Raw genomic sequence first — 22,609 nt, forward strand, 5'->3', positions numbered from 1 at the left:
GTGAAAATCCATTTTTCCATAGACAAAATGTTGATATGGCTTTGACACCAATCTTTTCTTCATAATTCTGATAGAATTTTACATGTAAGTTTCAGTTTATTTGAAATAATAAAAACCTTTACAAACCTAGCAAAGACACATCAGCAATGATGAAGTATCCCCCATCAGGAACTACGGATTTTAGGCCAACACTTTCAAGTAAATTAACCACTCGATCTCTTTTTACTTCTAACTCTTTTGGCAAAGAATTAAAGTAACACTCTGGGTCATCCATGCGCTTGATGTCAATCCAAAAAGCTTGAGCCAAGGCTTCCTGTATGTTAAGATTAAAAAATGTAGAAAGAAAATATGGTAATGTTATTTATTTCTGAGTTTATTGATATAATAAATAAAGATGGTCTGAGTAATATTACTGGCAAAAAAATTCATTCAGGGAATTACAGTTGAATTCGTAGGACCCTGTGTTAAACTCTATAGATTAACTGAGGAATTACTTACAAGCAAATTATTAATTCTAATAATTTCGATGTAATGAAAAGCTAAGAATGAGCAATGAAAATCAAAGTTGAAAAGAGGTATTATATAAAGACATTACTTTCTACTGAGGTGAGCTGTAGAAGGACTTGCTAGATCTAAGTCTGAAAGATGGCCAGAGAAATGACAAATTAGCCAGCTTTTCCCCATTACCTTGGAGAGAGTAGTAGAAATGAAAGCTGACCCAGTGTGTCATTCCCCACAGGTGTGCAAATCCCTGTTCTAATCACTCACATCCCAGGATTAGAAATGAGTTTTTGGAGTATGTGGAGTGACTTCTCTACTCTTCTTCAGGAAAGTCAGAAGACATGGGAGTGAAACTGAGCTCAGAGAAAAGCCTATGTTATGAGGTCAACAACAGGTAAACAAGTCTGAATCAGGGCATATACATAAAGAACACTTACCTATTCAAGCGGGATCTATACCAAGCAGGATGCTTGGTAGGCAAGTATAAACTGGGCCAACTTACAAATATTGGTTCTCAGAGAAAACCAGGAGATCCAAGCAAATTCAAGAACTTGGAACAGTTAACAGATAGTAGGGCAGAATAGAGTAGCCAAATTTTAAGAGAATAAATCACAATCGAGAGATATCAAGAACTAGAGGATAAATTCAATTAGTAAATAAATTGAGTACCTATACGAAAACTGGCATTGTGATAAATGCTGGAGCTATAATGATAAACGAGATCAACATAGCCCTTACCTTCACAAAGCTTCCAATTTAGTGTACATTGGTAAAAGCAGAGGGGAGGGAGGAAACAGAAAACAATTACATGAACAAAGCTGGAAATAATTTGCTCTTTTGGAAGAACCGAGAGAAGTCTAGAGGGGCTGCACGGTAGATAGCAAGAGAGACAGTATGGCAAGAAACAACACTGAGAGACAGAGAAAAGCAAGATCATAGAGAAGACTGCATGCTAAAAGAGTTCAGCAGGAAGAAAGACTAATAATGATTCCTTAGCACCAAAAAAAAATCTTGGATAAATAAGGATTGGTTGCTTAGCCTGGGCCAGTTTCCAAATATGGTTGCCTGAGGGTATGGGGTAAAAACGGGTCACTTAGCTGAAATGGAGAATAAGATGGTTCGGAAAAAGAGGTTTCAGATTCTTAACTGAATCTTTGTCTCAGTAATTTATTCCTTCTCTATAGTATGAGATATTGCCCTAGAAAACTCAAATCCCAGGAAACATAAACAGCTGTCCTAACTGTAGAATTATACTGACTCCTCTCTCTTTCTCATATGCCACATGATCCCATCAGCGAATACTGTCAGCTCTACTTTCAAAATATATTCAGAACCCAATCACTTTTTACCCCTTTACTCATCCCTATATTGGTTCAGTCCACTGCACTCTCTCTCCTTGATCTCTTCAATAATAGTCTTCCAACTCAACGAAGCAGCCAGAGTCCCTGATAACACTAGTTTGACCCCGGCACTCCTGTGCTCAGAACTCTCTAGCGGATTCCTATCTCACTCTACCAACAGTGACAAACATGCCCCTACTGTATCTGGCTTTCAGCTACCTCTCTGATTTATTTCCTTGCACTCTTATCTATCTATCTATCTATCTATCTATCTATCTATCTATCTATCTATCTATCTATCTATCTATCATTTTTTAAGGCGAGCCAACACTTGGTTGACCTCACAGATCGCAAGGACCTTGTCAGCTCACAATCCCTTATTTTTTCATTTTTCACCCCTACAGCACCTGGTCTTCCTAGGTGGTCTCCCATCCAAATACTATAGGGCTTGTTCAGAGTAGCATGGCTGTAGACTATTTTCTTGTACTCATGTTCTCTGTGTATTTCACTGATATAAACATGACAACCAGGTTGCCTTCCCCTGGGCCTTTGCACTTGTTGTTCTTATAGTTTTGAGGGTTCCTCTCTAGGTTACCATGCCACTGCTTAACCTCCTTTAGCTCATAGCTCAAATGTCACCTTCTCAGTGAGGCTTTCAAAGATTACTCCATTTATTGTATATTCTCCCCCTTAGCACTTTATATCCCTCCTCTTCACTACTTTATTTTTCTTTATGGCATCTAGCAACTTCTGACATAGTATATTATTAAAATATTTATTAATTATCTGTGTCCCCCCTATAGCCTATAACCTCTATGAAAACAGGAATTTTTGCCTGCTGTATCTCTAATACTCAGTAAATGTTTATTGAATAAGTGAATGGATTTATTTTTAGAAGATAAAATGAGTTTAATATATAACAAAACCAAATGTCAGAACTATCCTTTATCATGATACTACTTTAGAGCAACTGGAAAAAGAATTATAAAATAGATTTTTCTCTCATTTAGTAAGTATTTGTGACAGGAAGCAAAAAAATAAGTTTACTGTAGTTAATATATTTCACCCTTTTGGTCTTTTAATTACCTTCCAAAAAATAAATTCATTTTAGTGTTCTGATTATTCACAGAATGGTACGCAGATCCTGTTCTTAAATATTAAAAAAATAGAAACAATATAAAAAGATGCATTATAAAATCTTGCACACTGTCCACTGCCCCATCCCTATTCAATTTCACCTATTTTCCTGACCCTTACAAATAGCCACTTTTCCTAGTTTCATTATGGAGCCTTCCACAGATCCTTCAAGAAAGTAGTTTTCCTCCTTATACAAAATACGGCATAAATAAATATACTGCTCTGTATCTTGCTCTTTTTTACTTTACAATATATTCTGGAAATCTTTCTGTCAGTAATTATAGAGCTTCCTCACTCTTTTCCTTCCCCTTTCTTTTCTTATTTTTAAACAGCCATGATGTTAGACAGAATAATGGCCCCCAAAGATGTCCATGTCTTAGCACTCAGAACCTATAAATATGTTACTTTACCTAAAATGGACTTTGCAAAGGGGCTTTAAGTTAAGGATCTGGAGACAGAGAGGTTATTTTGGACTATCTGGGGCTTAATGCAATCATAAGGATCCTTATAAGGGAAAGAAGGCAGAAGGACAGTTAAGAGTCACAGGAGGGTGTATGTTGACATAAACAGAGGTTGGAGTGATGTGACCACAAGCCAAGAATGGGAGCATTCCCTGAAAGCTGGAAAAGATAGTGAAAGGACCCTCCCTAAAAGCCTACAGAAGGAACAAATCAATGTCAACATCTTGCTGTTAGCCTTGTATAATGCATTTTGACTGCTGACCTCTAGAACTGTAAGATAAAAAAATATGTGTTGTTTTATGCTGCCAAGTTTGTGGTAATTTGTTACCAAGGATAGGGAACTAATAGACATATAATTTTTAAATGTTAACACGGACCATGGTTTATTTAAACCAATTGTCTGTATACGGATAATGACTATCCCCTATTTTCTGCAATAAATGGCCATGCACATACAGAGGTTCTTCCATGTGCCGATAACAGCTATTGGGTAAATTTCCAGAAGATAGATTCTGCTTCACAGGGCATGCACATTTGTAATTGGCTTGATGCTGTCACTGTTCCTCAGAGAATTTGCTATACTTTGTAATTCCATCAGCAACGTATGAGTGTTCAAAGCTAAAATTTGATGTATTATTAAAAAATACTATAACAGCACACTATTCTTAATAGCAATAAATATGTGTCTGCTCCTAAATTCTCAAATTATTCTAGAAGCCCCGTTCAAAAAGGACATGAAGTGAAGAACTAAGAAGTCAATTCAAACGCACAACATAAAGATAACACCTTTACCAAATGACCATGCCTCAACCCCAAATTACTATTAACACCTACCTGTAAAGGAGTTGCACAGTTATAAACGGTGTTCTGTTGAACTGTCTGTAAATGTTTTATCAAATGATAAGGACCAATGGACCAGCCAAGCTGGAAAAGAAAAAGATAAAAGCATATTTCAAAAATGAATCTAATTATATGTACCAAATCTGAGTAGATAAGCTTAATGCAATTATTACATATATGTGTATGTGTGTGTGTGTATGTGTGAGTGTGTGTATAAAATTGTAAAATGTTCACACTACGGAAGCAGTGTGGTTTATTGCAAAACTTCTTTTTGTAGAAAACTTTCCAACTGGAGTTAGTAAACTCTGCCTTCAGAAGGTAAACAGTGAATGCAATCATCATTATCTTTCTTTCTTCTAGACTACAGCTTTTGAGATTCTGGGAGGCCTTAAAACTATATAAAAGCTTATTTGATTTAGATGTAGATAAAAGTAACTTTGAATGAGGGCCTAAGGGGCTCTTCCATAATTTGGTTCTGCGGGCCTCGTTTTTGATACTCCCTGCTTATTAGCCATGTTTATGAGGTTGGAAGACAACCAAGTTTCAAATGGATAAATGATTATTGTGTCATACAGTGCAGTGCTTAAGTGCATAGATTTGAAAGCTAGATTGCCTGCCCTGGTTTGAATTTACTCACAGTGTAACCTCAGGCAAATTCCTTAACTTCTCTGTATTTTGTTTTATTGTCTGTAAAATGGGGATAATAAATTATACTCCCTCATAATGTGGTTATGAGAATGAAAGGAATCAGGACATGTAAAGCACTAAGAACCTGGCACATAATATAAGTGCCCAAATATTAGCTATCATTATTTTTCTCCTTTTATTAACATGCGGTAATCTGACATTAGTGCTTACTTATAAAATGAAAAATTACCTAACTTTTCTTACTTTTAAAGAAATGATTAGGTCTCAGAAATAATAAAGCCAACATCAAAGCTGAATGAGTAAATAATAAGCAAAACATCAGTAAATATCCAAAAAAAAAAAAAAACGTGAAACTGGATGTATGTGCATTTAAAACACAAAAAATTCTATAAGAAATAAAGTATATGCCTGTTTTTAAGCAATTAAATTCTTCACTTTACCTTCCAGCCAGTTACACTGAAAGTCTTTCCAGCACTTCCTATTGTGATCGTTCTCTCCCACATGCCTGGAAAAGTAGCTGAACAGGAAAAAGAAAAGAACAAAGGTTAAATGCTTTCCAATCAGTCTATATTTGGTTTAATCTAAAAACGTAAATGTATCATAGTACAGTCAAGTATAGTTACTTCAATAAGTTTCTCAAAAGATAGTGTAACTTTAACCTAAGCACAGCTGAAGATGATACAGTACTTGAAAACACTGTGTTATGGTACCAAAGTAATAGGTAATAGAGTGAATAACTGCAAGTAACACAATTATTTCTGGGGGCAGGAATGGTGAGGTTCCAGCAGGCAGTGTTCAGGGCTGGTGCAGCACAGTGATCACACAAGCTCTGGCACCCAGTGCTCAGTGTGAGTCATAGTTGTGTATTCAGTATAGTCATCTGTGGACGGTGTTGGTTGTGGTCCTGGCTATTGTTTAGCTCACCTCTACTCAGCCCGACTGCTGAGTCTATTTCTCCAGGATCCACAGGGCGATGATTCTTAAAATGTGGCCCCCACATTTTATTAATTATCAATGGGAAACTCATAAGAAAGGCAAGTTCTTGGACTGCATCACACACCTACTGAATCAGGAACTCTGTCTGTGCGCATGCATGCGTGTATGTGCACTTTGCTAACTTTATTGAGCTATAAACCCCGCACTATATAATTCACTCATTTAAAGTATACAATTCAGTGGTTTTAAGTAGAGTCATGGAGTTGTGTGACAAACACCACAATCAATTTTAGAACTTTTTTCTGCCCAAAAGAATCCCCAAACCCTTCAGGTATCACTCCCAAACATCCCCATGGCCAACAGCACTAGATCCTGTGCCCGAATGGAGCTAGTCTAATGTTACAGTTTTCCTGCCCACAGAAACATAAGACCGTACTTCAGCACTTCCTTAGGGGCCACTTTAAGCAGCAAAACCACCATTAAAAGGGTACTTGCTTATAGTATGAGCTGAAACAAGAAGGCAGGGAGTTGCCTTCTTGTTCTCACTGGGAACATGCTTATCAGGCGACAGATTTTTCACCTCTCTGCACATATCTGAGAATGAAGCACTGAAAGTAATGTTTTTGGGGTTACAACTCTATTTTTGATCAATATCATTAAAATTATTAATTCGTTTCTTCATTCACTCATCAAACATTTATTAACAACGATCAGGCGCTAGGCAGTAAGCTAGAGCTAGAGGAAACAAAGATGAGAAAGATGGAGCTCCTATCTTCAAGGAGCCGAAGGTCTAGTGGGGGGTAGGAGATACTTAAAACGACAACTGTAATACAGTGTGATAAGAGCTATGATAGCAATAGACAGGGAGCACTGTGCAAGGACAGAAGGTGTTGGGCGCGGGCCACTTTGTAGCCAGTAACGCTTCAGCTGAGACTTGGTAGACCACATAGGCCTTTGCCAGGCAGAAAAGGGGACAGGAAGGTCAAATCTAGGCAAAAGGAATGCAGATAACAAAGTCCTGGAGGTATAAAATTCAATAGTTTGTGAATTTTGCTGGACAGTGATAAATTATTTCTTTCTTAATTTGAGAATGCTACTTACGACATTTGCTTTTTGGAGTTCCTCAAATATTTTAGTTGTGAAGTTCTTCATACGCAATCCCACAAGTTTTTTGCCTTTTTTTTTAGAGATACAATAGATGCTCTTATATTATTCTAAGAGTATTGGTTCACACAAAGGGAGACTAAATACTCATTTGTGGGAGCAAGACTTAAACTGTTTTCTTAATCTTCTCATAAGCAAGTAAAATGCCTACTAACATAAGAAAGCTAAAGAAATTTCCAAAATAGGTACATGTGTAATTTTGGTCTATCATGAAACACCTGCCAATATTTGTAAAAGTATTAAAACTATATAAATCAGAAACTTATATAATTGCATTCTCTGTGAACTACAACAAAAACCAAAAAGTTAAATGGAGAAAATATTTAAAGGTTTCATTCGAAGAAGGAATATTCTAATATTTGATATAAATAATTATATCCCTTCAAGTCTGGAGACATTGCTAGTCTTCCAAAGTATTCCCAAAGAACACCATGACACATGTGCCACTTTCCTATTTGACCAGAGAAAATCTAAACGATGTATAATGCTGAGTATCACTCCCTTAAAGTACTAATAAATATCCCACATCCAGAAGGCCTACTAGTAAGAGCAATATTTAGAAAGAAAATCTTTGAAAATAAGAATTACCCAGAGAAACTAATACAATCCTAACATGTTTTCACCATAAGCTATACATGAAGGAAATTAAAAAAATACTTACACAGTAAATGCAGGGTTCGTTCACAAAATATCAAATCTAATTATAATATTTAAGAGAGCTAAATTTTTGATGGCTATTTTGGCCATATAAAAGTGGGGTTTTTTTTTTTTTTCAAGTAGCTGATCAGTTGAATAGCTTTCAAACAATTTTATACTGATTTCCCAAATACCAATAGATTGGTATGTAAAATCAGTGTATTAATATATCTTTTATAAGAGATTTCTTTTGTTAACTGAAATGTCATTTTACTGAAACCTGGAGATACCATTTGAATTATGAATCTGATCCAGTAAGAATGAAATCTACTATTTCAATAAAAAGATCTCTAAGTAATTTTAAAACATCTAGATGTCCATGTTCTCTCAATTTCAGAGTTTGGGGGAGCCACAGAAGTTAAAGTAACAGATCGGTGGAACGGATGACCACAGTACAGAGCGTGATCGTAATAACACAGAGGTGAAAAAGAAAATGAAATTTTTGCAGGGTTGACGATTAAAAGAAACTATATCCAATATTAGTAAGTTTAGGTTGCAGTTATATCTGAAAGGCAACTGGTCTTTACATTTCTCATTTATGATCTATGGTCCTTAAATCAGCCACAGCAGCTATAACAGTTATTTATAGGCGACATAGCTTCGATAGCAGTCAGATAAAGATTAGAGGCATATGAAGAGTGCTACACCAGGGAAAACTCCTTGTGACAACATGGAGATGATGCTAATTCCATGACATGTGGCTAGAAAGCCTTACTGCGTTACAGAACTCCCACTGTACTCTGCAAACTGATGCAGCAGCCATCCTGCATCTTTCATGTGACAAAAGCCACGGTATTTGATAGAATAAGTTTGCATGCAACTGAACTGCACTCTCTAAATAATGAAACAGTGAATTCATTTTTTCCTTGTCTTTATGGGCCCATATGACAACTAAAAAAAAAAATTTGAGTTACATATGCCTTGATATTTCTAGCAAATAATAGGATCTGTTACATTTTTACCATGAAGGTTAAGATTTAAATATAATATAGGTTTAATTTCAGATCACTTAGAGTAATCGTTTAGAAAGAATATTGCTAAACTGAGTTAAGTAAAACTCTAAAGCTTTGAGTAATTCTCGCATGGGCAAGAACAGTTTTATGTTGAATATAGAATTATATTTATTCATCAGATAGATGCCTTTTCCCCTCTGCTTAGTCTAAAACAAAAATTAATAAGCCTAACAAAATAATTTAATTAATTAAGATTTTATTTTAAATATTTAAATATTTTAAATAAATCAAATATATTTAAAATAAAATAATTTTAAAGAAAATAAAAAACAATAATTTAATAACATTTCTCTTAAAAAACCTACCAATAAAAATTAATTGCCCATATTTGCCTGATTTTCTACTGGGGAAGAGTTCAAATAACCCAAGACAGAGGTCAACAAGATGGGTGATGGTGAACTCATGCAATTTTGACAGAGAACCAGTTTGTTGTGTTGAGGCACCGCACTTTGCAAACCTCTGGCATTCTCTGTTTACACATTCTTCTTGAGAAAATTCATTCTCTTCCATGGGTTCCACTGTCAACAAAATTTTGATGACTGCCAAAAAAGGTAACCCTTCATAATTTGATCTTGACCATCAGGCCTATAATTCCACCTGTCTCCAGACATCTTCTCCCCTGTGTCTCACAGACGCTGAAACTTAGCAAGACTCTAGCATGAAAAGCAGGAATTTCCTTGGCTCAGCTCTTCCCCACAGATCTGCTCTTCCTCTCCACATCACCGTCTCTGGTTAAGGGCTGCATCACTATTGAGTGGTCCAGGCTAGAGATCTCAGAATCCCACTTGCTTCCCTCCTTGCTATGCTATACCCTGTGCTCTATAGTTTCGCCTTCTAAACAGCTCCCATGAATCATCTTCACTGCCAGGGCACCTGACTTGCTTAAGACCCTCACCTGTAGCTGGTTCTTACCTTTGTAAAACAAATCCAATCACATAATCAATTCATACCTTTTACAATAGTTCTCAAAGTATACTCATTGGTATTCTGGTGATTGAATTACTGTATAGAACTTAAAAAATCAACTTTAAATTTTCCTCCACAAAATTTTCTTAAGCACTTACAATAAGCGCTACCACTTACGTGATGGCGAATACTACCAGAGTGAAACAAATGAGCATTTAATAAATTATTATAATGGCAAAATCAGAAAAACTCAGATATTTCAATAGCTCTGTGTTACAGACAAATATACACAGAATTGTGATTTTTAGATTAACTTCTAATTTAATTTATGTAAGGAAAATTGCTTCTTGTTTCAGGATGGAATGCAATATTTCATGATGTGAACATGGTGGCATCAAGGTGTTCTACCTCTAAAGTAAGTTTCAGAACCACTGACCTCCTGAAAATAATAATATAAATGGGACTACTTTAAAATGGAGCCAGAGCTACCGTGCCAGAGGAACTGCCCTGCACATCTTATGCCTTAAATCTTAACCTTAAAAATATCTTGGAATGCTAAAAACAGGACAAAATACCCTTTGAACTGGGTCTAAGCAACCTTGTGACCCAGAGAACTGTTTGCAGAGATAACAAGAAAGCAGTTACTATGACTACTGGCTTGCAATTTGAAAACGGTGTTTAAAATTAACATGTTACCTGCACCAATAGAAATGCCTTCCTTGTATTGTTGTAACTGTCGCCCCCCTCACCCCCATAAATACCTATGGCCTTTGTCTCCTCATTGGAACATTATTTGGGCTTTTGCCTAAATGAATAATTCAAGAATAGCTATTCCTATTGATCTCAATAAATGCTTATTGCTGCTCACTTTGAAAGGACATTTTACTTCGAAGTTGACACTCCTCAACGATGTTTAGACTCTACTGTCAGACACAATGTCCTTCGGAAAACCCTACTTTCTCACTCTCATCTGTGCAGGTTACTACAACACACCCTTATGAACCACTGACCTTCCTTAAGTTTATCTTGATCTTTCATGCCTTTTTGCCTCAATACATGTTGTTTATCTGATAGGAATTTTCTTTCTACTTCTCTGCCTAATTCCGCTTTGGCCCACTCCTTTGCTGATCCCCTCGGGCAGTTATTTTCTCTTCTGAGTCACTACAACAATTTGTAATGTACCATAAAGATAATTAAGAAAAGGATAACTATTTGCATAGAAGTGCACTAATTTTTTTATTTATTGGTTTCTGCCACAGTGATTTTAATTATTCTTACCTTGTTCTTTTTTTACTTCTTATTTATTTATTCATCAACTATTCTTTGATCACCTACCATGGGCAAGACCCTATTCTGGGTTCTGAGGATTTGGAGGAGACCAAAACAAACAAAAGTCCCTCCCTTATTAGAAGTAAAATATACAGATCCTGATTTCTGCTATAGAAGACTGAAAAAAAAAAAAAAGAAAGAAAGAAAAGAAAAAAAAAGGAACAGAAAAATGACAAAGGAAATGCTGGAAGGAGAGGAGTAACTATCTTAAATGTTGTGATCATGAAAATAGACATCCGAATGAAGACCTGAAGGAGCAGAGAGACTGAGCCATGTGGATATCTGGGGGACAAGTGTTTCCAGGCATAGGAAGAGCAAGTGCAAAGACCCAAAGGTTGTAGCCCAGGTTATAATCCTATAGTTGATATAAGTGTGGGTTACCACAGAAGATACCATGGCCTTTGTGAGATGGCCCAGTACTAATGACGAAATCCCAGGCAAGGGCCAAGCAGCAAAAGCTTACTGTCCTTGAAATGTTTTGCTGTTGGCCTGGCATTTTGGCAACTTGCAGAGATTGTCCAGTTCAGAAATAAGTAAGCTCCCTGTGTCTTATGTACCAGGTAAGAGCTGGATTCTTGATAAAAATCCAAGGATATAGGCAAAAGTATTACTTCTCTGGTTTCATAGTTTTATAGTGTGACCCAAAATCTCTTCCTCCAAGTTTGTACTGTTTGTCTATCAGACTGTTCATTAATACATTCAAGCACCATTCAGTCAAATCCCATTTTTAAAAACTCATATAGACACCTATTACAAAGATTCATTTAAAGCTGTTTTGGGATCCTTTCCAATCCAGTTCTACACATGCCCAAACACATTTGTGACTATGTAATAATCAGTACCTATTTTTAAATGCTTCTTTCCACTATATACAAGCCATTCATAAACCTCATCACTGATGCAGAGTGTGTCATATTGGATGCAAAGGTCAGCAATTACTTGGAGTTCCTCTTTTGTGTACACCTATACATATAAAAGGATATAGAAGAGCAGAGCCAATTATTACTCAAGGTGTCAGAAAATGACAGATCAGAAAACTGTATAAAGAGATTAACGACTCACTCACCTTGCCGATGGGGTTCTGTGGAGTATTTAGTATAATAGCTTTGGTTTTGGAATTAAATTTACTTGCCAGTTCTTCAGGATCCAATGTCCAGTCAGAACTAGACCATTTTTGCCCATCGACTGGTTTCTAAACATAAGGAATGAAGATGTGATTTAATTCAATTCATTTGTGCTTGCTGTCTTACAAATAAATTATCCTTAATAAAGAAAAAAAAAGGTAGAGAAAGGTATGGCAAATTTGACTGAAAAACTGACTAACAGAAAACAACCAGAAATAATTAAATTTTAGTTCTACCTTAAGAGCCCAAGAGGGCTTGAGTCTCATGCTCACACCTGCTAAATGGAAAAATGTCAACATTAACAGCTGTTAAAGTGCCTATATTCCTTCAAAGCAGCCAGCTATAACTATGGTTAACAAGTCTGATACTAGAAGGTTCATAGAAGAGTCTGTGATTCACATTAGTATGTTACCTATTTTGATGAGACGTTTAAAAAGACAATGGTGCTATGCTTGACTATATTCCTAAAGGTAATAGCAGAATTAAAAAAAAATCACTTCATTCAGAATCCAACAAGCAGTGACTGAGCACCAAGCGTACACCAGACACTGTTAGTCGCTGGGGTGTAGTGCTCTAAATAGGAGTCAGAAATGGTCTCTGACCAAGTGGTGCTCAGTCAGTGGGGAAGACACACGACCACAAAAGATAATATTATATACGATGTGGACAGTGATACAACACGGACACATGGCACACGTGACAGAGTAATAAAAGTTCCCCTCTTAAAGCCGTTGATTAACTTCAGTCGTAGTAGAGGCATATAGTAAATCCCAAAATGTAATCAGGGCAGAAACATCACCGGCGACAAAGTAATTGCTATTTTAAAAACTTAAAGCACGTGAATCTTATCAGTGAACTTACAGATCTTAAGGAAATAAAAACGGGTGTTCCTCCAGCCATTCTCACCATGGCCTCATAGCAGTCATAGAAAGGCACTATTAGTATGACCTGAAATAAAACCAAATAAGAACACAACATCAATCATTAATTTATTTGACAAATCTTGTATAACTACTGCGTGCGAGGCACTATACTACATGCTGAGATGAAGCATCGAAAAAAAGCACGCCTTGCCTTCCTGGAGCTATGTCTTCCAAGAGGAAGGACCTTGGGGATAAACTTGTCAGGAGCCTTAACTGGAGTCTCTGATCTCTTAGGGAGATCTACAGATAGCCTTGCAGTGGGAACCCTTCAAATTGTCTGCAAAGTTGTATATGTGCATAGGTAGATTTGCGAGTGGGGCAGGGGAAGGAGGAGGAGGCATAGCTCTCATATTCTCAAAGGGATGTTCTAGCCAAAAGTAGAGTTTTAAATTTCAAGCTAGAAAATAAAATATCAGATGGTGACAGAAGTCAGACAATAAAGAAAAACAACACTGCAATGCTCTCTATGATGGAGTACTAATTTCTAAATATTATCCTGAGAATAAAGATGTTTCCCTTTTCTCAAAAGCATTCTGGAAAAAGAGTAGACGCAGGGAGATCATCGGTTAGGATGCTATTGCTATCCTCAGATATATACTTCCCCTCTAAGTGACTTACATCTGGATTCTGTCTTTTTTTCTAGTCCCTGCAATGTACTCCTTGTCCCTTTGCTTTTTTAAAAAATATTTTTAAAATCTAGCAATATTTCACAAAAGGGTCATATTAGTTCTAATATTTATTATTTTAACGAATCTTTGTGAGTTTACTAAATTCTAGAATAATTTTCTTATAATTTGCTTGTATAAATAACAATGCTATGTTCATTTGTAAGTATGCATACTTTCTCTATTTAAAAAAAAATTTGCTGAATATATTTACATGATTGCTACCGCTGTATTAACAGGTATAAACATCTTTATGGCACTTTCTATATATAGCTGAACTGCTTTTGAAAAATCTGGCAACAGATTTCACAAGTCTGCACTAAGTTGCCTCATTTAACTTGTCCTTGGTTAAATTAATGGTACCTAATTATTGTTCTAAATTCACACTTTCTGTTTGTATTGCCTATGGTGTGAAATACTTGTTCAAGGCCTTTCTCACTGGAGTCAAAAGGGGCCCTTACATTCTAAAGCCCCTTTGTTTGTACTAGTCATTTAACTCACATCGTGTACCTATATACAATGTGGTTATGTTAGGTGTTAGGTATTCTGGAGGACAAAGAAATGAACTAGGAACCAATCTTTCCCTCATGTGGACTGCATGTTTATAATTAAGTCCGTGAAATTCTCAGGGACTAAGATTACCTAGCTTTGTAACTCTAGTAAGAAACATAGTGCCTGACATGAAGTGAGAGCCCAAAATAGGAGGCAGGGAGGTCGAATTAAAAAAATATACTTGATAGTCTTCACTGTAATTTCTTTAGTTTTACAACAGGAATAATTCCCCTCTTTTTTTGAAGAATATTTATTGAACACTCATTATGTTAGGCACTGGCAATACAGCAATAAACTAGTTTTCCTGGAGCTTACGTTGTGCTGGGAGAGATTTTAATAAGCAAGAAAACAAGGAAGTAAATTAATTTAAGATAGTAATAAGTGGTATAAAGATAAAATGATAGAAAGCGACATGTGTGGTTTCAAACTATTAGATATGGTGATCAGAGAAGGAAGAATAGAGAAAAGAAGGCCAAGGGCTAAGTCCTGGGATGCCACAGCAGAGCGCAGAGAAGGAGGAAGCCACATCAAAGTGTGAGGTCAGACCTTCCACTATGTCATAGGATTGAGATCGTGTACGTGAAAGCATGACTGTACTTCCTTAACATGTTTCCTCAAGTGGCTTGTTGTCAGGCACAGCAGAAGGAATTAGAGATGTAAAATAATAATATAACTCAAAGTATAGTGATATCTTTTATAAAAGTGGTACAGATAAAGTGCTCTGAGAGTTCCAAGAGGAAATAGTAAAATATATCGGGGCAAATATATTCATTCTTCAGACTCAGCTTCAGCAATGCCTCCCTGGAGTTTTCTAGACCTATGTTAGTAGAGTTGATCATTTCTTCCTTTGATCATCACCATAATTTATACATTCTCAATTACAGACAATCACACTACATTCTTCTTAACTTTTTAAAAGTTTATCTCCTCTACTACACAGGGAACTCCTTCCCTCACTACTGAAAATATTGGACACAAAAGGACAATGACCGAATACTTGTTATGTTCAGATTAAAGGTTACCGTAGCAGTGAAAACTAAGATTCATTTTTCCCCATCATGGCTGCTAGTCCCTTCCATGCTCTATTCTAAAAAGGCTGAAAAAATAAGAATAAACTGAATGCAACAAAATGTCGCAGGTAAAATGATAAATGAAAGAAGCCAAACTCAAGGGTTCATCCTATTTGACTCGATTATATCAAGTTAAAAAGCAGGCAAAAGGAACATATGGTGATAGAAGATAGAAGAATGGATACCTTCAGGAGAATATAGACTAGTAAGGGGCAAAGGGAGCCTTCTGGGGCGCTAGAAATGTACTCTATCTTCATCTCCTTTATGGATACATGGAGATACACACACACGAACACATGTAAAAATGTATGGAGCTGTACACTTTAGATTTGTGAACTTAGCTGCTATGCATAGTACTTCAAAATTAATTAAAAATAAAAAAGCGTAAAGTAAGTAAAAGATTCAAAGGCAGAACAAATGATAACGATGAATACAGGGAACATGATAGTGTTAACATACTTACTTCATCTCCCTCTTCAATGAATCCATGAATGGCATTAAAAAGAGAGCCATATGCTCCTACTGTCACAAGGATTTCTTTATCTGGATCAATTTGATTTTGATAAATCTTTCCATATAGGCAGGACAGAGCTTTCACAAGCGATGGATGACCCTGATAGAGAAAAACGAAGAAAAAAACCTTGGATTATGGGACTCAGTTTGTTGAGGTAATTTTGCTCTGAAAGGTAAGAATTTTTCAAAGTTGGGTTTTACCTTCTGAGGATTTCTACATGAATGTTCATGTAGACTCACTAATGATTAAAAACTTCCTATTAAATGATTATTTTTAGAATACAAAATTTCCAAGTATTTGCTTTGAATAAAAATTGACTTCAATACCAAATATCTTGATAGTACATTTTGATAGTAATTACATCAGATTTAAGTACTTTATTTTGATAGCGATTAAACCATATTGAATACAGGTGGATATTTTTCCCACTTACAATCAGCCAAAAACCCTGCATGAACTGTATATTGCCCGAATCTGTTCTTCTAAGTCTCTGGAGAGAAACGTATGCCAACCAATGGACTATGGAGAGAGGGAAAAAGAATTCACCAAAGGAACACACATCAGTGTTAATGCGATAGCAAATGTCAGGAAGAAATGGAACATTATTCACACTGATAGCCAAGAGAACAGTAGTTATCCAGGAGAACGACTTTCACGCAAGAAATGAGGGGGTTGTAAATGCACAAAGTCTGAGACTTGGGGAGGCCTGTGACTTCTTGAGTAGCGCCTCCTCGATCTTCTCTTCTGCGTCCTGTTCCCTTCTCTTCTTTCTTTTTGTGCCCTTTTCCCCTCTTTGTCTTTTTTGGTATTAAAGTCAATATTTTTTTATTTTTTCCCATTAATGTCTACTTTCTCTTTTTGCTTTTTGGGAACCACCCCGATTTTCTGTCACTTGTGAGTATCCAGGTGCAGGCCCTGTGCCTTTTATTTGGAAAGCGCCTGGGCTCTGGAGGAATAAACTGAATCAGGATGCAGGAGAAGAGGGAAACTGGCTAGATACGCCCCAGGTTTGTGAGGTAAAAGGGTCTTAGGTGACTTCTAAGTTGTCCACCCCAGTTTCTGTGAAAAAAAAGGAGGAATTTTTTTTGTCAAAGATGCATTTATCCGTCACCTTTTTATTCCTTTCAGAATATTGGCTTGTATCTTCCAGATCCTCACTGAATTAAACTCAACAAAACAAAGCTACAGCACATTTATCATATTTTGAATTTAGGAGATAATATATTAGGGAAACTGGGTATAATTAATAAAAGAGGAGGTGATAGAACATAGCCTATAAACTAAAAAATAACAGTAAAAGAAAATGACCTTGTAAATTCAAGCTCAAAAAATATGCATGAATTGTGGAAGGAGCAAGCTAGAAATCCAAAACTACCTTTGAATTTCATTTTAATACCAGGTCTAACATATTCTAGCAATGGGTGATCTGAAAGCAGTTATAAACATTAAACATCCTTTCTTAGAATGATATGAATTTGTGTTTTTAAATTTAACTACAAAGATAATTCATGCTTCATATAAAAATTAAAGTAGGCAAAGAAGTGTAAAGAAAAATTATTTCTCCTCAACATCACTTCCTTCCCCCATCCCCCTGAGATGACGAATATCCTCAGCCTGGTGATAGTGCAACACCATTCTCAGCGTCTGTACCAAACACGCACATGCACACGCACGCGCGTGCGCGCACACACACACTCTCTCTCTCTCTCTCTCTCACACATATATTTACAAAAACCGGAGAATATGCAAATGTATGGGCATGGTTATCTTTAATAAAATTTTACTTACAAAAAAAGGAATGGGTCAGATTTGGCCACAGGCCATAAGTTAAGAAACTCTGCTATGAATCAATTTAAGGAGAAGTGTCATCTTAACAATATTTAGTGTTCTAATCCATTAATATCATATTTCACCCCATTTATTTAGGTATTGTCAAATTTCTTTCAGCGATGTATTATAGATTTAGTGTGCAGAGTTTACATATATTTTAAAAATTTAATATTTCATGTTTTTTAATGCCATTATAAATTATATTGTAAAAAGTTTTATTTTCTGACTGTTCACTTTTAGTATAGAGAAATACAATTGATTTTTGTATATTAGTCTTGTGTCTTGCAACCTTGCTCAATTCACTTAGTAGGCTGTGATACCTTTTTTTTTTTTTTTTTTTTTTTGGTAGAATTTAGGAAATCCCTGAATATTCTGGGCTTTTAATTGCAGAAGGTTGGGGGTTGGGTTGAGGTAGAGTGGAAGAAAGTAACAAGATGAAAATAAGAGGATGTTAATTAAGAGGCCAGTGCTAAGGCTGCATAAATGTCACTGGGAGAGAAACACATGTCCCAAGAGAATATTCTCCCTCCTTTCTTGTTATAGAATCATCCTGGAACAAGACAGAACTGTAGAGGGGCAGGAAGTAGGGGACGGTTCACCATAGGAGACAAGGGCAAGGGTGATCAGGTTGGGACAGTTGGTCCCATAATGCCAATTACACAGAAATGACAAAAGCATGTTCATACACAATTCAACATGAAATACAAGTTTATTCCCCACATAGTCCTCCTATACTTACGGAGCTGCGCGTATACTGATTCAGGCTATCAATTGCTGCAATCTTTGATAATCCTTCCTTGACATGTAGAGGAGGGGATATATCTGGAAAGCCTTGGCCAAGATTCACAACAGAGGGTGCTGCAGCCAATTTGGTAAATTCAACCCTAAGATTTAAAAAATTCTAAGATTAATAAGCACAATAATTACAAAGTTAACTTTATAAATTATAGTCTTATTATAAAACTAAAAAATAAGATCTAGTTTAGTCTAACATTAAAAATAACAAGTTCTCAACAAAAATTTTACCATCTACAAATTGACTTCACTAAATAAAATGCTGGCTGAACTAATGAACTTAATGCTTCTTACAAATCTCAATTCCATGATACCCATATTTTAATCACATACATATCGTTTTCTCAACCATGTCGGCCACTGCCATGTTCTCTTATTAACTGTTAGATAATAGAGCTAATAAGAAAAATTCATAAATTTGGAAGGTAAGTTCCATAAGGGCACCAACCAAAGTTGTCTTTTCTCTGCCTATGTCCAATGCTTAGCAAAGGGTTTGATACCTTTGCTAAATGAATAAGTCACTGTCTGGATCATTAACTTTCTTCTCTTCCATTTAATGGATAAATTAAAGTTGATTTATTTATAGACCATTGATAAGGCAAAAATTTCCCAAGTAGGGATAAAAAAAATGTATAGGAAAAAAATTCACCAAATTGTTACCGTTCGTTCTAAGGTACTTACCACACGTTACTATCAAGGCCTTCAATTCGTTTTGCATTTTTAAATTTCAAAGGCATTTTCTGAAAGACATAAATACCAAAAGTGTTTCGGTTTCTCTAATCAAAATTCAAAAGTGCCAGAAGATCAAGGGAAACTCTTTTTCTCTATTGTCGACCTGAGGAAAATGGCACCATAAAGATAAATGCTACACTCCAATAAAAAATTCTGAAGAGGAATTCATCTCCCAAATACTGTCCTGAGGAGTGCATTTTCTTATGAACCTTAGGTGTTTATTTTCTCACATAAGAACCAAAATATCATCCTTACTGAGTAATAAATCAATTTAAAAACAGGAAATGTACCAAAGAGAATAATAATGATGCTAATAAAAAGTTTAAAAAATATCTTGAGTCTGAAGATCATTTTAGGTAAGATGTGCTAACAGTTTCACAAGTAGGTTTTTCATATGGCTCTCAATGAATGATTTTTAAACTACTTAATAAGGGGTTCCGACTAGTAATAATAATGAAGCTCACATTATTGTGTACTGAGTATATACCAGACAATGTTCCAAGTGTTTTACATAATTAACTCATTGATATTCACAACAACCCTATGCAGTGGTTCTATTATTAGCCATAATTTACATATGAGGAAAGTGAGGTTTAGAGAGGATAAGATCACATAACTTTACAGGAGCTAGTTACATTTAAACCCAAACATTTGCACCTCAGAATTTGAATTCAGGCAGTCCGATTTCAGAATACATACTCGACCATCTCCATGTACCATCTCTTACGTAACAAGACCTTCTAAAAAATACTAGAATGCTGCCTTTTTAAAAAGTATATTAGACATTAGATCAGTTCTATTTAACAGCAAGCAAGCTATGGCTGCCGAGAAAAAATATTAAAAGTTAAAATGATAGTACAGCATACAATTTTTTAGTGCTTTAGTTTCTAGAATGAAGTTTATACCATCTCTCAAAATCACTGAATTAGCTTTGAGTTCATTGTGAACAAGCTGCTGGAAATTAAAAAAAAAAAAAAAAAGATTGACAGCATATTTGCAAAGATTTTCCTACTAGAATATTAAAGTAATTTTAATTCAATCTGGGAGGAAGATAATGATAATGGTTATTAAATAGACCATTGTTCTCATTCTATTCCCAATAAAGGAACCAAGGAAAAATACCTTTTATTCTCATATTTTAATCTTTGAAGCTCCAGTGAAGTAAATCACATGCAAATTCTCCAGAGGTTAATGTGCCTTTCAGAATAGCATTATGATTAAGTACCCACCTGAACATGAGACGATTCTAGAGACTATGATTATAAAACTAAAGTCCCAGAATGATAGGTAGAAGAGAGTTTAACAATCGTCTTTTGCCATCTCTAAAAAATGCTTAAAACTTAATGATTCATTCAACATGTGACTACAAAAACAAAGTACAAATTCACATACAAAATAGTGAGCTCATTTTGTGTAGATAATTTAGACACAAAATCCAATTTTACTTAAACAATTTAGCCAATTGAAGCCAAATACCTTTTCGGATTTAATTTTCTTTAAAATTTGTGGCTTGAACAAATGCCTTCCCTTACTACTCTCCCTGCCTCTGTTCCTTCTTAACTCTATGCCTCAACTGTTCCAATACTTCAAATATTCTATGTTCTCTCACTCCTGTGGCTCCACATGATCATTCCTCTCCTCAAACTGGTCTTCTTGTACTGTTTCTCAACCTCTTTTTCATCATCGCCTCCCCCGAGGAGACTTTTTAAGACACATTAGTTCGAATATCTTCCTTACTCCCCCATTAAATATTAAGGAATAAGATTTTGTCAGATGGAGTTGAGCGTTGCATAGTCACAAAATATTGTAATAGCTAAGGTTTATTTCACTTGCTAAGAACCAATTTTCTCCCCCTTGGGGGCAATAAAGTTCCTGCTGAGAACACATGTTCTATACTCAATCTAATCCCTGGTCCCCACCACCTGTCACCTTTGGTTCTCAAGTTAGAGTTTGTTTCCTTCAGAGAGCCTTCTCTGATGCCTCAAGTCAGGGTTAGGTGCTCCTCTTATGTACTCCTATTACACGGAGTACTTTCCAGCATTTACTACATAACATTGTCATTTTTCTGTTTGTCTGTATCCTTCTTTAGACTGTAAGCTCCGTGAGGACTATTGTTAGCTTGTTCACTGATGTATCTGTGTTAATCTGGTTTCTTAGAGAAACAGAACCAATAGCATGTGCATATATATAGTGATTTATTTTAAGGAACTGGCTCATGTAATCTTTTTTGGAGGCTGGCAAGTTTGAGATCCGCAGAGCAGTCCAGGCTGGAGACCCAAAGAAGAGGGAATGTTGCAGCTTGAGTTTGAAGGTCGTCTGGAGGCAGAGTTTCTTCTTCCTGGGGGTGGTGAGATCTCAGTATTTTGTCTCTTAAGGCCTTCAAATTATTGGATCAGGCCTATTCCATTATAGAGGGTAATTTGCTTTACTTAAAGCCTATTGACTTAAATGTTAATCTCATCTGAAAATTACCTTCGGAGACATCTAAATTGGTGTTTGACCAAATGTCTGGGTACCATGGCCTAGCCAATGTGACACATAAAATTAACTGTCACAGCATCCAACACATAGTACTATGCCTAGCACACAGCAAGTCTTCAACAAATATCTGATGAATGAATGACAAAACCCACATATTAGTGTCAGTCAGCTTAAGTTAATCTATGCCTCAATAACAAGTGATCCCCAAATCTTAGTGACTTAAAAAACATAATTTTCATGGTACATATCCACTGAAGGTCATCTCCTACTCTGTTCAATGTCACTGTCACTCTGAGACATAGGTTGATGAAATAGCCTCCATGAGGAACACTGCCAGTTTCATAATAGAGGGGGGAAAAATTCTTCGAAGTTTCTGCTTAGATGTACAAACTTCATTTCTACTCATGATTTCTTAGCCAAAGCAATTTCATGACTAACCCTCACACCAACATGGCAGAAATAAAGTCTGGAAGTATGATAGGTGGTTGTTATGGGTTGAATTGTGTCTCCTGCAAAATTCGTATGGTGCAGTTTTAACAGCCAGTACCTTAGACTATGACTTTATTTAAAGATAGGTTCATTGCAGATGTCATAAGTTGAGGTCATTGAGGTGGGCCCTAATCTAATATGACTGGTATCCTTACAAAAAGGGAAATTTGGAGACAGACTGGCATACGGGAAGAATGCCACGTGAAGGTGAAGGTGGAGACCAAGGTGATGCTTCTATAGGTCAAGGAATACCAAAGATTACCAGCAAACCACCAGAAAGCTAGAGCATGGCCATGGAACAGATTCTTCCTTACCTTCCTTGGAGAGAACCAACCCTTCCAACACCTTGATCTTGGACTTCTAGTCTCCAAACTGTGAGATAATACACTTTTGTTGTTTAAGCCACTTAGTCTGCAGTGCTTTGCTAAGGCAGCCTGAGGACACTAATACAGTGGTGAAAATG

General features: G+C 36.1%; 1 protein-coding gene across 3 annotated transcripts in view; it reads right to left on the bottom strand.

Moving 5' to 3' along the window:
• The window catches only part of KYAT3 (kynurenine aminotransferase 3), a 46,302-nt gene that overhangs the window by 7,794 nt on the left and 15,899 nt on the right, over nucleotides 1–22,609 (bottom strand). For all 3 annotated transcript variants that reach the window (XM_016148508.2, XM_016148506.2, XM_016148507.2), the window contains 9 exons: nucleotides 19,126–19,184; nucleotides 18,389–18,533; nucleotides 15,769–15,918; nucleotides 12,957–13,043; nucleotides 12,038–12,163; nucleotides 11,814–11,934; nucleotides 5,368–5,444; nucleotides 4,274–4,363; nucleotides 127–313 (listed from right to left, as the gene is read on the bottom strand). In XM_016148508.2, the coding sequence (XP_016003994.2) occupies nucleotides 127–313; nucleotides 4,274–4,363; nucleotides 5,368–5,444; nucleotides 11,814–11,934; nucleotides 12,038–12,163; nucleotides 12,957–13,043; nucleotides 15,769–15,918; nucleotides 18,389–18,533; nucleotides 19,126–19,181 (1,039 nt within the window). In that variant the 5' untranslated portion in view covers nucleotides 19,182–19,184. The remainder of the gene's footprint in view (nucleotides 1–126; nucleotides 314–4,273; nucleotides 4,364–5,367; nucleotides 5,445–11,813; nucleotides 11,935–12,037; nucleotides 12,164–12,956; nucleotides 13,044–15,768; nucleotides 15,919–18,388; nucleotides 18,534–19,125; nucleotides 19,185–22,609) is intronic.

This window comes from Rousettus aegyptiacus, unplaced genomic scaffold, assembly GCF_014176215.1.
Source record: "Rousettus aegyptiacus isolate mRouAeg1 unplaced genomic scaffold, mRouAeg1.p scaffold_m13_p_1, whole genome shotgun sequence".
Lineage (NCBI taxonomy): Eukaryota > Metazoa > Chordata > Mammalia > Chiroptera > Pteropodidae > Rousettus > Rousettus aegyptiacus.